Source organism: Schistosoma haematobium, chromosome ZW, assembly GCF_000699445.3.
Source record: "Schistosoma haematobium chromosome ZW, whole genome shotgun sequence".
NCBI classification, from domain to species: domain Eukaryota; kingdom Metazoa; phylum Platyhelminthes; class Trematoda; order Strigeidida; family Schistosomatidae; genus Schistosoma; species Schistosoma haematobium.
In genome coordinates this window covers 394,029-409,009 of record NC_067195.1, presented here as the reverse complement: position 1 = coordinate 409,009, position 14,981 = coordinate 394,029, and the positions used below count along the sequence as shown (strand labels likewise).

Here is a 14,981-nt window from a genome sequence, read left to right as displayed (position 1 = left end):
TGAAAACTTTGATTATGATACTTTAGAATCGAAACAATAATCATAGTTTCCAGTCAGTCAGTTACAAGGTAGGACCAGGCACAGATGGGCATCGGTTCAAGTTGACATACCATATTAGCACAACAACATCAACATCAAATACATAGAAGTAGTCAATTCAATAGTGGTAGTGATATTTAAAAGAAAGATTGTATATAAGGACATAGTACAGGAAGAAAGAATTAATTCGTAGAAAGAAAGATATGAAGTGATTTTAATTTGATGGTTTAAAGGAAGACAGAGAGTGTATAAACCTAAGCCATTCTGATCGATTTTGAGCCATATCACCCACAGTCTCCAAGCATTGGTTACGATAGTCACGTGGACCCCAACCAAGTAGTTTACATCTGCCAACATGGCGAAGACTAGAAGTTAATGACTTTCAACTTTACAAACAGTAATAGAACAGTTGAAGTCGTAAGTAACATAAAACAGATACTAAAAGACTTTAAAACTACTGAAACGGAATACAATGGTCTGCGAATTTCCAACTATAATCGATTCCTAGTATTGTGCAGAAACCATATAATACCATTGATGGTATCATTCTAGGATAGAAGCCAGAATAGAACTTTGAAATGAATGCTAAAACCATTTATCTTATGAAACAATACTTTACCGACTACCATTACAATCTTAGAAATGGTTAACATAACTTGGAAAGGCTTTGCAGATAAGCATTCATTTATTAATCTTGTATGGTAAGAGCTATTAAATGAATACATGATTCCATTGACATAGCATAACTAAACAATGATAGAAAAAACAATAGAGAAGCAACAAAACACCAACTCACTGTCTTAACAACTAAGAAAGTAATTCTTCGAATACCAGATGCTCGTAATTGATCAACATGACGAGAACAGAATTCTTCTAAATGTGTCACATCACTTGTTTCATTAATTACTGAATCAGGTAGTAGCAATGAGTTTTTAGTGAATCCAGATGGTCTTGATTTTGATGACATTGATGTATCATCATTCGATGATGATAATATGCGAGTAGGTTGTATGTATCTATATGTAGATTGACGTAGAGCAATATTTAATATATGAATTGGTTCTCTTTGAGGATCAGTCTGAAGCAAAAAAAAATAGAAAAAAAGATTACTATCAATTAAAATAGGCAGAATGAAAATGTGACGACGGACCACGGGTGAACAAGAGGAAGTTGTAGGAGGCTCAGGAGCCGAAAATATTCCATCCAATCACCTTTTGGAAGAATGTTCTAGAATTCCTATGTGTAGCTTACAGATTGGACAATACTAATAACCTCCAGTATGCGGATTGGAGGACTTTAATGATGACTTCATTCTTAATAAAAAGTATAAATACTTGACAATTTTGTACTATAATTGACACTGTCTGGGAATAATATTGCTTTCGTTAGTCTTCTGTCTTCTCATTGCAACTTGGAAGGGTTCTGGCGTTCCAGTGCCCACGTTATATGCTGTATATCAATAACAACCTTCTAGATATAACAACTGGCGACGGGGATGGGATTCGAACCCATGTAGGGAAACCCCAATGGATTAGCAGTGTAGAAAGAAATTTGAGTTTGTTGCAATGTATCTATTACATTGCATTTGCTCTAATTCTTACACACACACACGTAAAAAAGGAACTAACCTCGTAAAATACTGAAATATCAAGTCTGGCTTTATAAATATGATCAATAAGTAACAAGTATAAAGAGATAACTTGATTCAAAGGCCAATATTACATATCTAATCTCTATTGAAACAAATTAGACGCGCACTGCTGAGGAGTCCCACAATGGAACGAAACGGCCATCCAGTGCTTCCAGGTTTTCAATAGTGGTCTAACATCAATCGGTTCATGATGTTAATCAAAAACTTAATCTCCACAACCCTTAAACTGATCATTTCAATAACATTGAGGAATAATATCTGACATATGAACAATAATCCCGTTTATAGTTTAAGATAGTAATCATAAAAAGGATGGTGAGATATGAAATGTGCTCCAACACGCGCACACACACACACACAAACACACAAAATGAGAATGACGTAATAATATTAACAGTATTAAATGATTTCTAAAATTGACTATAGCATAAGTGTGCTATTAATGAAGTACATTTGTAATGTGTTAGAAACAAACAACAATTTCTTAGATTAGTGTTAAATCATTTCGGACGTACATAGATATATACACACACACACACACTTCGAGTCAGAGAAATATTGGGCGAGATTATAACTTATGGACGAACCAATCAGATTTAAGATGACAAATCTTGAATTTTGGCGCGAAATTCATTCATTCATTTATTTAGCTAAATATCATTTTGGCATTATAGACCTAATTCCTAACCTTTAACTATCCACTGTGAATCAGTTGATTCGAATACCTCACACTGGTTTCTAACTGTTATTTAGTTGTTGTATATAGGTAGACACTTCAAAGGTCTTTTAAACGTCGCTCATAGGGTCGTCCACAAATGATAGTCTCATTAAATATTGTTTTTATTTCAGTAAAACACTGTTGTTTTTTTTTAAAGAAAAGATTTTGTTATTGATTAATTGTAGTGATATAAAACTAATGAAAATGAGTATTATGGTTATCATAAACAAGCGCCTCTTCAGGAGATGGATCATAATGAAGAACAAAGAACATATTTGAAATCAACAATTCTATAACATAATATTCATGATAATTACATACTATTAGACCCATTATTAGTGGTTGTTTTCTATGATCAAAGTGAATTTACTAAAAAGGTACACACATAAATCTCTTATGTATTATGCAAGCATTGATCATACATATTGTAAAACCAGAAATCTGCGAACAGATCACACGATTACTTTCAATATAACAGTCTCAGTTACTTTGATATTACCGTCAGGGGCGGCCAAATCCAAACATGGCATCAGTGCTTGAACACATTAACATCTGGTCTTAGCCATGTTGGTAGATGCAGACTACTTGGTTGGGGTCCATGTGACTATCGTAACCAATAGTTGGAGACTGTGGGTGACATGACTCAGAATCGATCGATCAGAATGGGGTAGGTTTATACACTCTCTGTCTTCTCTTAAACTAAAAGATTAAAATCGCTTCATATCTTTCTTTCTACGAACTAATTCTTTCTTTTATATATTACTATCACTATTGAATTAACTACTTCTATGTATTCGATGTTCATCTTGTTGTGCTAATGCGGTATGGCAACTTGAACCGATGACCATCTGTGCTTGGTCCTACATTGTAACTGACTGATATCACTGTTTATTCCTTCACATTTTACAATAAATTAAAATTAATTCAAACCATCTTAATTTATAACTTGAAAGCATTTTCTGTCAAAACTAATTTACTTATTTTTATTTAATCATGGGAGATCATACCATACCCTTTCACCTTGTTATTTGTACTTTTCACCTTTAGTGTTTTATAAGTGATGACATATTTGAGCATAACCAGGATAATCGATCCGTATAAACTGTAGTACACCATGAGTTCCATTTATGATACACGTGCATAGTAACAAAAAACTCCTTTATATAGAAAATAACTACAGAGTTTTTCAGAAGAAACTTTACCTTCGTGAAATATTTGTTGTATAGTAGTATTAGTATAAAGTGAATGTTCAATCTGACTATGAAGAGTTATGCTTCATTACTATGTGATGAAGGCCTATGTATTCATGAAATCAAGTGATTCAATAAAGAAGATAACCAAGATTTCAATTTCAAATCATTATTAAACCATCACACAAAGAACCTAATCATCGGTTTATTTAGCTACTGTAGAATTTTACAATTCTATTATATGGAACTCCTCAGCAGTGCGCATCCACGATCCCGCACCCTGCGAGATTCGAACACCAAACCACCACATGATTTCAATGAGTGAAATTTCTAAAAAATTCTCCACAAAACCCCTTCTGATCATTCAATTGTATATCATTTTACGAAGTTCGGATAATCGAATTTCAGCCCAATAGTCTATGTTATGTACACATTAAGTATTGGGTTCATAGAGCTAGAAAGTTCTACACATGAATGAATACAACTATTCGGTGACGTATACCTACTATGAAAAGCGATGTTATTTAGCTGTTATTTTAGTGATTCGCATTTTCATAGGTATCATTTTTCTGCACTAGACAGTGTAGTATTTAATAGACGAGATATGAGTGAAATTGGATTAAAAGAAACAATCTGATCAGATTGCGATCTATTGACCAAGTACTCATTTGCATATTCAGCTATGCGTCAAATATAATGAGGCGTTAATGATTCAACTGTAACGTCCAAAGGTACGGTGGGATTGAGTTAGAGACACATGTGTCAAAACAACGAGCATAAAAAATATTAGATAACAAGGAAAATCAAAGGTTACGAAAGATCTCACAAATTTTAAGAGCTTCCACTAATTAAACGTCAGGAATTCGAAGTAAACATTTAAAAAACACTTAAGCACTTGTGTCAGGAAAATCCTGATCATGATGTATTAATTACCATAAAGCCATTAATGATGTTCTTCAATGTGAATTTCTGATGAAAAGTTATATCCAGTGAAGTTCAATCACTTGGTAGTAAGGAACTTATCCATCGATAACACAGGATTATGGTAGTATATGAATTGTACGTACATAAGAAATATGAACAACAGTATTCTCAATCGATCGATTTACATATAGTTTACTCATCGTGAGACCTGAAGATAGTCAATTGAATCAATGATGCCATGTGGACTGTAAGGGATTAAAAAGCCGCTTTTCACTGAGCCTTGGGTTTCGAAGATTCATCCAAAGCTAATTTCAATCTATAAGTTGTATTCGCCACAGATTGTTTTTAGTTCAGATACTACTATAAACTAGAAAGTAAAAAATAGCTACTTCATTTTATAATGGGACTCCCTAAAATTAACCATAACGGATGTCATCAAGTATCGAAACTAGAACCTTCAGGTACATCGATGAACACTTGACCATTAAAACCACTCGGCTGGCATACAACGGTAGGATTCGAAATTTAATCAATTTGTGAAATAGTTCGACGACATCCAAAGATATTGGTAACAACTGTTTCACTCCTCACATGTCTGAACATCATCAGTTACAACTTTCCACTAGAATTTCAAGAACATCTTCAAGTGATTAATAAACTGGTGGTTATAATTTCAGTTGATCAACATACGAAATCATCACAAAAGATAAGATGAATGAAATATGGCCAAGAAATAAAGCAAATAACATTAGTGTGCACACATGTATACAAAAATGGACTTATTAACACAGCAACATGAAAGAATAAATGGTATTGTTAAACGTAACAGTTATGGTAGTAGTAGTAGTAGCAGCAATAACAGTAGCAGTAGTAGCAGTAGTATTAAATTATCAAGCATAAATTACCTTGTTAAATCTATTAAAATACTGTTAATATAAAATTATGATCAATTATTCAGAATGTCCACAGAAGAATAACATGCAACAACATTACATAAGAAATGAATGATTTATATTACATGTAAGTATAGTAAACAAGATATATATAATTGGAGGCAAAATCCGGCTCACACGTTTGCGTCGTGTCTCCTGGATAGTGAGACGAATGACTCATGAACTAACGTGAGCGGTAACCCGGGTGGTGAAGATCGGGCTAACCACCCACTCTTACCGATACCCACCAATCGATTACGAAACCCACAGAGAAACATAGCATGCATATATATATATATATATATATATATATATATATATATATATATATATATATATACATAGTTGTTAAGAAAGTGAGATCACTTTACATATTATCTGATATCAATTACAAGAGTAGTATCTTAATGAATTCACGAAGGGATAAAAGTCTTAGAATCAATCTAGAATTCGAGCCAAACACGATCACTAAATATTTAGTGTATAGAAACTGTGATGGTTGAAGAAGAAGAAGCGATATATTTGGTAAAAAGAAAGAGCTTAAAATATTGATTATTTATTTGAACTATAAACTTCTACAATATTCGACACTTGAACTTTAAAAGAAATTGAGAGGAAATATGAAAAAGGGCCTTATGTCCAGTGTATGTTTAAAAGTGAAAAGGGTGAGACTATAATTTATGGACGATTCTTGAGAGACGCTCAAGTGACCTAACAATTAAGACTAAATGAGGGTTATGGACCTGTGTGAGGAACTAGAGTTATGATTTAGAGTTGACGAATAAGTTTAGGAATTAGCCAAATGGATCGTTGAATTTCGGGCCAAAATCCAAAACTTGTTATCTTATATTTGATTGGTTCATCCATAAATTATAGTCGCGCCGTGAAAATAGAACTACTAGTAACCTTGAAGTTCAAGTAGATCCCAAAAAAGGAATACTAAAATTTATAATAAATTTGGTACTTACTACACCAGTTCAAGGAAAATAGTAATTAATTGGTTTCTAAATTTTAATAAGAATTATCTAGAGCGCTGATTGGATAGAAGTATATCTGAACAATTTACAGACGTTTCGATATAATTTATTCATTACATATGATAGAAAATTTGTTTGTTCTCGACGTTCCAGATGAACCTTTCAGGGAATCAGTTCTAAGCGTCTTAAAATAAAAGAGGAGTAGAGTAACGTACACCTCACTCATTAAAACGATACAGAATACTACCAGATAGTTAACTAAGAAGGTTATTTCCTTCTATCTTTACTTCAACATTAAGTGCGACCATGAACCAGACATTTAAAATCACTTGAGAACGAGTGCTTCATCAGCGATTTAAAGAAGTACCAGAATATTTCATACCTGGACAGAACATACTGACTCTACAATTCGGGTTCACCACTGAACTCCTATTATGTATCACTAAGAAAACGATGATTTCACCATGATTGTTGTCACATTAGCCTGATGCGTCCCAATCAACATTGAACTAAATTGTAAAAACTATCCCCTATTACTTTAAACCTCATGACAGTAAAATGCAACTATCTCCTTATTGTATCAAATGGATTTCTGAAAAAAAGTTCAAGAATGAAAATCGGTTTGCCTTCTAAGTATACTTAACCATAAACACAGTCTTACAGAGAAGGCAAATCTGAATATTGAACTTTTGACATGTGTATATGATTAAAAGACACCATCGTTTAGAAAGCCATTGACATAAGTAATACATGCATTATTTATGTTATCAAGCTAAATTAATCCATTTATATGTAACAGAAAGTGTCCCATGTACTAAGTTACAGCACTAAGAAAAAATCAAACATGTAGACCACATTCAAACTCATAGAATTAAACAATGAGACTTTTTACTATAGAGTATTGTGGAGATTGTTTCATATAAAGTTCCACATTATGAGACTGATTTTGTTTACATAGCCAGTAATGATCAAGAAGTAATGAATAGGTATTTCATCCAAGTATAGAATCTTTCAACAATGCATATTTATATTTCCATCAGCGAAGAAAACTCAAAAACTTTAAACCACTGATTGAACATCCAATTTCAATGAGTTTACAATTTTAACAATAAAAAATATAATGCGTTGATTATTATCCGTAAAACGTAATTTATTTTTTTTATTATTTGAACACATAGATATTGGTACAAGGAGGCACCAAATACATATACGCCACACAAATCTCACTTGACATGTGTGAGGGCTGTGATACTCTCCAGGTGCCCGAACCGAAGCAGGCGGTTACCTTAGGGAGCCCACACCAGGAACCTTCAACCTGAAGGTCTGATCCACAAGGCAGTGGAGCATCGTAAAGAGATGCAGTCCCATGGTAGTCGGTGACCAAAGATTGGTTCATACGCCATTTGTTCCCTCAGGATACTGGAGACCATGTGCACCATTGGTCTGGAATCAGGGTTTTCCAACTCCCCTGGGTAGACTCTCCATATCCACCAACCCGGTTAAAGCACCGGACATTCGCTTTTCGTTCTCTCAATTTCGTAAACAACACTCCCACCACGAGAAGTCACTAATTAGGACTTCCCTGTCAGAGGCTATATACGCGTGACCATGTGGGAGCATTTCGAGTGGGAGAGCGGACTCTTCTCACTCTCGGCCGTACCAGGGCCTTTAGGAGCTTAAGATTGATAGTGAAATCTAATTCAATTCAAATCTGAGGTAGATTATAAAATAAAAGTACTTACTGTATGATAAGGTGGATCTTGAAAACTGATCAATTTTGTTTCATTATTTGAAATATTATTATGATGATGATTATTCTGTGATTTTTGATGAACAATATCAGAAGTGAATTGACGAGAATAATCAAATATTGGTTCAGATAATGAAGTATGAATACTTTTAGCTTCTTTACAAGCGGAATTGAATAATCTGATTAATTCATCGAATGATCTACAGAAATATGTAAAAATGTAAATAAAGTGAATAAATAAAGTCACAATAATGATTTGTATTGTGTATAAAACATGATCCCATGTCAACATCTAATTGAAAATCTCATTTTAGTATACATAAGCATTTATAACTTAATATCTAAACAGTATTGATCATAAAATAACATTATTTAGTCATCCGTCTATCAATAAAAGGACGAGTATACTAGGCGGCAGTTCGTTCTGTTTTAATTTACGGCAGCGAAACATGGCAATTAAGAGTAGAAGATACTCGTAAGCTACTAGTATTTGACCACAGATGCCTTAGAAATATTACTGGCGTCTGCTGGGATCACCGGGTAAGTTATAGTGAGGTTAGACGCAGGGTATTAGGGAATGATGGTAAATCAGTTGATGAGGTTGTGAATCTTCATCGACTTAGATGGTTGGGCCATGTGTTACGTATGCCTGAACATCGATTATCACGATGTGCAATGCTAACCGGTGTTCGGGATGGTTGGAAGAAAGTTAGGGGTGGTCAAACCAAAACGTGGCACCAGTGCTTGAAGTAACTAACTTCTAGTGTGAGCCATGTTGGTAGATGCAGACTACTTGATTGTGGTCCACGTGACTATCGTAACCAATGGTTGGAGACTCTTGGTGACATGGCTCAGAATCCATCACAATGGCGTCGGTGTATACACTCTCTGTCTTCCTTTAAACCATGAGATTAAAGTCGTTTCATATCTTTCTTTCTACGAACTAATTCTTTCTTCCTGTACTATATCCTTATTTGCAATCTTTGTTTTATATATCACTACCAACATTGAATTAACTAATTTCAAGAATTCGTTGTTCATCTTGTTGTGTTAATGAGATATGGCAACTTGGACCGATGCATATATGTGCCTGGTCCTACGTTGTAGCTGAATGACTGACTGATTTAGTCATACAATGTTACTACGAGTCAGTCAATCATAGTCAATGTAGATATTGACGCAAAAGTGCACGAATACAAGTTTTCTAACAATAACAGCATAAGGAGATAAAAAAAGGCTGGAATGAACATCAAACGAATCATAATGTTATAGTGTTGTTGGCAAAAAGAGAGACTAACCAAAACGCTTGAGGTTCTAGAATAAAGACAGCAAAGGTATGAATGAAGAAAAATTGAAATTGAAGATCGTGAGGAAGATAAAGTGTGAATACGTCCGAACTATTTTGATAGATTTTGAAGAATTTGATGTAATATCTCTAGCCAATGATCGGATAAAACGGTCTCTAGTGATTCACGGTCTCTGGAGACTTTGACGAGGAATATTTTAGGACTACCCCACAACTTCTAAAACATCTATGATGCAAATACTGAATTCTGTTAATGTTCTCTGGTTTTATAGACCATCGCTTACAGGATAGACCAATACAGAGCGCATTGCCGCGAATTTCACTTATGTTTTAGTTGGTAGACGGACCTCTTGCCGGAACTAAAATAGATGCAGTTTAATAAAAGCTAACTACGAAGATAGTAACTTTAAGAAGTACAAAATCAATTGTCATCCTACAACTTTTCACAACAAAAGATGAAACAAATGAAAAACTCATTGTAAGCAATGATGGGATAGTGGCTAGCAGTGGAATCCTGGACGCATGTTTCGTCCTATTCGGGACACGTCAGCTGGATGTACCTGCATCGAAGCATATGCACAGTATGCACATATGCCAAAAACAGACTGATTAATTGCAGTCTTAAACCTCAATGGGAAGATACAAGCCAAACAATACCAAGTGAAATGAAAAACTCTGTTGAAAATAATTATGATTTACAAAAAGCAATGATTTCGAAATATTTTTCAGAATCAAACTAAATTTTCCGGATACTTTTGCGTTTGTTGGAAAAGTACTTGAGATTATAAGCACTAATATTGATACAAATAAGTGAATTTACAACTCATATTTTACTTTTAGGCGACGAAACATCAACGACTACATGTTCAACAAGTAGTACAAAGATGTGTACTAAGAGGAGAAATCTTCTAGATGAATCCCGAAAATTTGTTGGTTTATTATTGATAGAAAGGATATCTTAACATTTAGAAAAGGATACATTAAGCTTTTATCCTGCACACAGCATCAATTTTCCTAAGATTGCAAGTAGGTCTTATCGATCAGTCTAAACTTATGCGAAATGTATGTCCGAAGTGTCCTATTGATCCCCTTCAACAATCTCAATCTAATTCATAGAATACAACGTCAGACAGATTAGTTGCTACATTGTAATTTGATCGATAGAAATCAACCAGTACTAGAGGATTGGAAATAACTCTACTTTCAGAATTTCCAATTCACTATCATAAACTAACTAACAGAATGTAGTGGTAGTATTATCACTCAAATGTGTTGTTTCTATTTCAAATGGCGGACATTTCTAAATCATTCTGAGTTATTATTAAATATATACTTTAAAAATACATCAAGCGAATGATCGATCACAGACAGAAAAAAACAAAAACAAACAAATCTATCAACGTATAACTAAACATAATTCTGGTTTAAGCTCCTGGATGGTAAGAGCTACGGCTTTAAGGAGTTTTTAAGAGTTGGTTACGAAGAAATCTGGTTAGATTTGAACGAATCATATAAACAACCTTAAAATCAAATTGTGGATCTATAGAATGGTTACAGTTGATTAGATGTTCAAGTATAGAACTTCGTATCCAACTCTTAAAACTAGCCGAAGCTCATACCATTCAGAAGCTTAAACCAGAACTATGCGTACAAAAGAAGTACGTCTTATAGTATAACTAACACAACTTACTCTTCCAAATCACTTAAAGAATTGAATGCTGTCATACCACCCATACGTTCACCAGATAAAGGAGTAGTATCAATATCAATCATACTTTGAAAATTATTCATCATTGTTGATTTGTGATTCGTAATAGAGGTGGTATCTGATGAAGTAGTATAATCTTGTGAATCAGAATTATTTACATTGAATAATGTTGAAGATATATGATAAGTTTCAACTATTGGAGAATCAATTGAATGTTCTAAATTATGATTTCTTTGATAATCTGAAGGACGTCTATTATGAACACTTGAAGAACTGAAATAGTAAGAAATATTTAAAAAAAAACATTACGTAATATTGAACATAGAAATATTAAAAAAAGAAAAGTAATGGATACACTTAGATTTGCAGGTTTACAATGATGCATAGGTGGATCCACTACTCTTTGTGTTCTCCCAAATTCTAATCTTCTGAATTCTTCATGTCCGTTTGTTTTTTCACTTTCCAAATTTATTTCACTGAAATATACTCCTTGAATAACATCTTCAAACCCTAATCTTTCCGATTACTGCTTATACTTTTACTACCTACATCACTACGGGATTTGAATTGACAATTGTATCTCTGTGCTAATGTGGTTTAGGAACTCGAACTGATGTACGTAAGTACGTACGAAGTTCTACGTTGTTGCTAACTGACTGTCTAACTGAGGCTACCTATAAATAAATCATCTGGTGAAAAAAAGCATCTAAATATGATCATCATACCGGTTAAGAATAACCTATCATTTTAGAAAATTATTAAGGTTGAAGCTAAACTAATATTTCATTGTAAAGGTTAACCAAATCATTTCATACACTAACTTGAATCGTATAAATTCTAACATCCATTCTGGTATTATGTTCTTAGTCATCGTAAGAGATATAAAATAAATGTGTATTCAATGAATCAAGATTCAATCATACCTTGTTAAATGGAAGAAATGTACGTTGTCGAGTACTTCACCTATAAATTTTAACAAACATAGATTGATCTAATCTGAAGAAATTCCTCGTGTACTTACAGACTATCATAACTGAGAACTATTGGTTCCAACTTACAAGAATGTTTGGTCTAATAAATTTTTCATGAAAAGGATCGTATATTTACGAATGGAAACCTGAAACCACTGGACGGCCGTTTCGTCCTATTGTGGGACTCCTTAGCAGTGGGCATCCACAATCCCGCTAGCGAGATTCGAACCCACGGCCTTCGGTCTCGCGCGCGATCGCTTAACCAACTGGACCACTGAGCCGGCATCCAATGGTGATAGTGTCTAACATCAACCAATTCGGGATCGTGGATGCGCACTGCTGAGTAGTCCCACAATAGGACGAAACGGCCGTCCAGTGGTTCCAGGTTTCCAAAGGTAGTGGTCTAACATCAATCGGTTCATGATCTCAATCAAAAACTTAATAATCTCCACAACCCCTATACTAGCAATCAGGAGAAGTGCTGACACAGCTTCAGATCACCACCTGGTGATTGCCAAGATGAAACTAAAACTAAAGTAGCACTGGGGAACAGTACAAATAGCACTACTAAGGGTCAATACAGACTTCCTACGAGATACTAACAAACTCAGCGAGTTCAAGATAACTCTCAACGACAGGTTCCAAGCCTACTCAAAGAAGAAACTACAATGGAGGACAACTGGAAAAGGTTCGAAGAAGCATTACCTTCAACGTGTCAGGAGGTACTGGGCCGAAATAGACATCATCATAAGGAATAGATCTCCCTGGGAGCCTTGGACAACATTCAAGAAGGGAGGGACAAAAAGACAGCAATTAACAACAGCTGAACAAGAACAAAAGAAGTCAAGGCACAAGCTGAATACACAGAAGCAGACTAGCAAGTGAAGAGGAGCAATAAAACCAACAGGCAGAAATACATGGAAGAACTATCAACGACAGTCGAAAAAATTTCAACAGAAGGAAATATGAAACAGCTACATAACACAACGAAGAAACTGTTAGGGAAATAAAGTAAACCAGAGAGACCGATCAAAGAAAAAGAAGGAAAGCCAATCGCTCAAATTCCAGATGGGTAGACTACTCTGAAAAACTCTTGAATCGACCAGCTTCACTGAACATTGGGACAGCACACACAGACCTCCCTTTAGATGTCACTACAAGAACGATCGAAGAAATGAGGACGACCATCAAACAAATCAAGAGTGGAAAAGCAGCAGAACCTGACAATGTACCAGCTGAAGCATAGAACTCAGACATATAAGTAACTGTAGGTATGTTCAGGAAGATTTTGGAGGAGGAACAAGAGCTGACAGACTGGAAGGAGGGATATCTCATCAAGATACCAAGAGATCTGAACAAATGTGAGAAGTCAGCTACAGTAGCATCACATTACTATTAGTACCAAAAAAGTTTTTTTTTTAACAGAAATTTGTTGAACTGGATGAAAGATTCAGTAGAAGCCCAAATTCGAAATCAACAGACTGGATTCTGTAAGGATCGGTCATGCACAGACCCAATGGCGACATTATGCATCATAGCTAAATGATACTGAAAGTGAAAGACTCCTTTATAAGATGTAAATAAATGATCTATCATAGAAATAAATGACTATCTATCTCAAGTAAAAAAATGTTTATTTTAACAGTTTGAAAATTCACTTACTTAGAAACAAATTCATTTGGTAACAAAAATCTGAATGTAAAGAATGAACTACCACAAGATAATTGAAAATGATGAACACCGGTTAATTCATATGCTGTATATGAACGTCTAATATAAACCTTGAATAAAAGAGGAAAATTTTAAGAAGTAATTAACTGTTTACTGAAATATATAAAAGTTAGTAATATGAAATTTAACAAATTTAAAACTTTGACATATTTGGATCTTTCTACTGGTACCAACTTTACTAATACTCAATGTAAGTAGTGTTTGGCTAACAATTGTAGTCAACGGCACTTTGACAGTGATAAGGTGGGTTCATGAAGAGAAAAACTTGATGGTTGATCGAAATCTTAAAGTATTCGAATTTAATGATAATAAAACGATCATTTCTTGGTGTGATTTGGTTACATAGAGTAAGTTGCAAATTATTCATCACCATCATGGGATAGCGGAGATTTACCAAAACTATTATCTACTGAAATAAATGAACTTCTTCTAATTATCGGTAATTATTGACGAAAATCCGTAAATGTTAGATAAAGAGGACTTATAAATTGTAATAATAGGACTACGTTTGATGAATAAGTGGGATTTTTAAACATTACTTACTGTTCAAGACAGAATGATAAACAAATATTTTTGAAACATTCTAAACTACTTAGTAGTAGTATAAATCTTTAAACAGACTTTTAGAGAGGACAGTCGTACATATCTATTACAGTGCATACAAAAAAGAATAATCAATATCGACATTGAGAATATAGACTGGAATTCTATCACACTAAGAGATTTCATCATGTGACGAAGCCTTGAATTACTTCTTGAAGAGATATTAAAGCGTTAAAAATATATGAACCTCAAATGGACGAAATTCTAACTAAGAGGATTAATGACTGTAATACCGACGTAGAATATTATTACTGGAAAAACATGCTATATCCTATACAGGAATAAAGTAAGAAAATCGAAGACTGATAACAAAAAGTGTGAAAGATCAAGACGTGTGCTGGAGAGTCAGTTGACTTGGTTTTGGTGTCGATAACGAATAGAAAATATCAAACGACATATCGACAACTACTTGGAAACAGTTTGATTGTTAAACAGCATAACACTAATCATCAAGTCAGGTAACTTTCTTTTCTAAACTCTC

General features: G+C 34.1%; 1 protein-coding gene across 2 annotated transcripts in view; it reads right to left on the bottom strand.

The window, feature by feature from the left end:
* MS3_00002536 (uncharacterized protein) overlaps nt 1-14,981 on the bottom strand; it is a 103,239-nt gene that overhangs the window by 34,891 nt on the left and 53,367 nt on the right. Inside the window, exons 19-22 of one of the 2 annotated variants that reach the window (XM_051210134.1) lie at nt 13,829-13,947; nt 11,178-11,468; nt 8,174-8,381; nt 836-1,117 (exon numbers count right to left, since the gene is read on the bottom strand). In XM_051210134.1, coding sequence (XP_051070084.1) covers nt 836-1,117; nt 8,174-8,381; nt 11,178-11,468; nt 13,829-13,947 — 900 coding nt within the window. Of the gene's footprint in view, nt 1-835; nt 1,118-5,967; nt 6,616-8,173; nt 8,382-11,177; nt 11,469-13,828; nt 13,948-14,981 lie in introns of those variants that run through there. The other variant, XM_051210135.1, reaches the window with a different exon arrangement.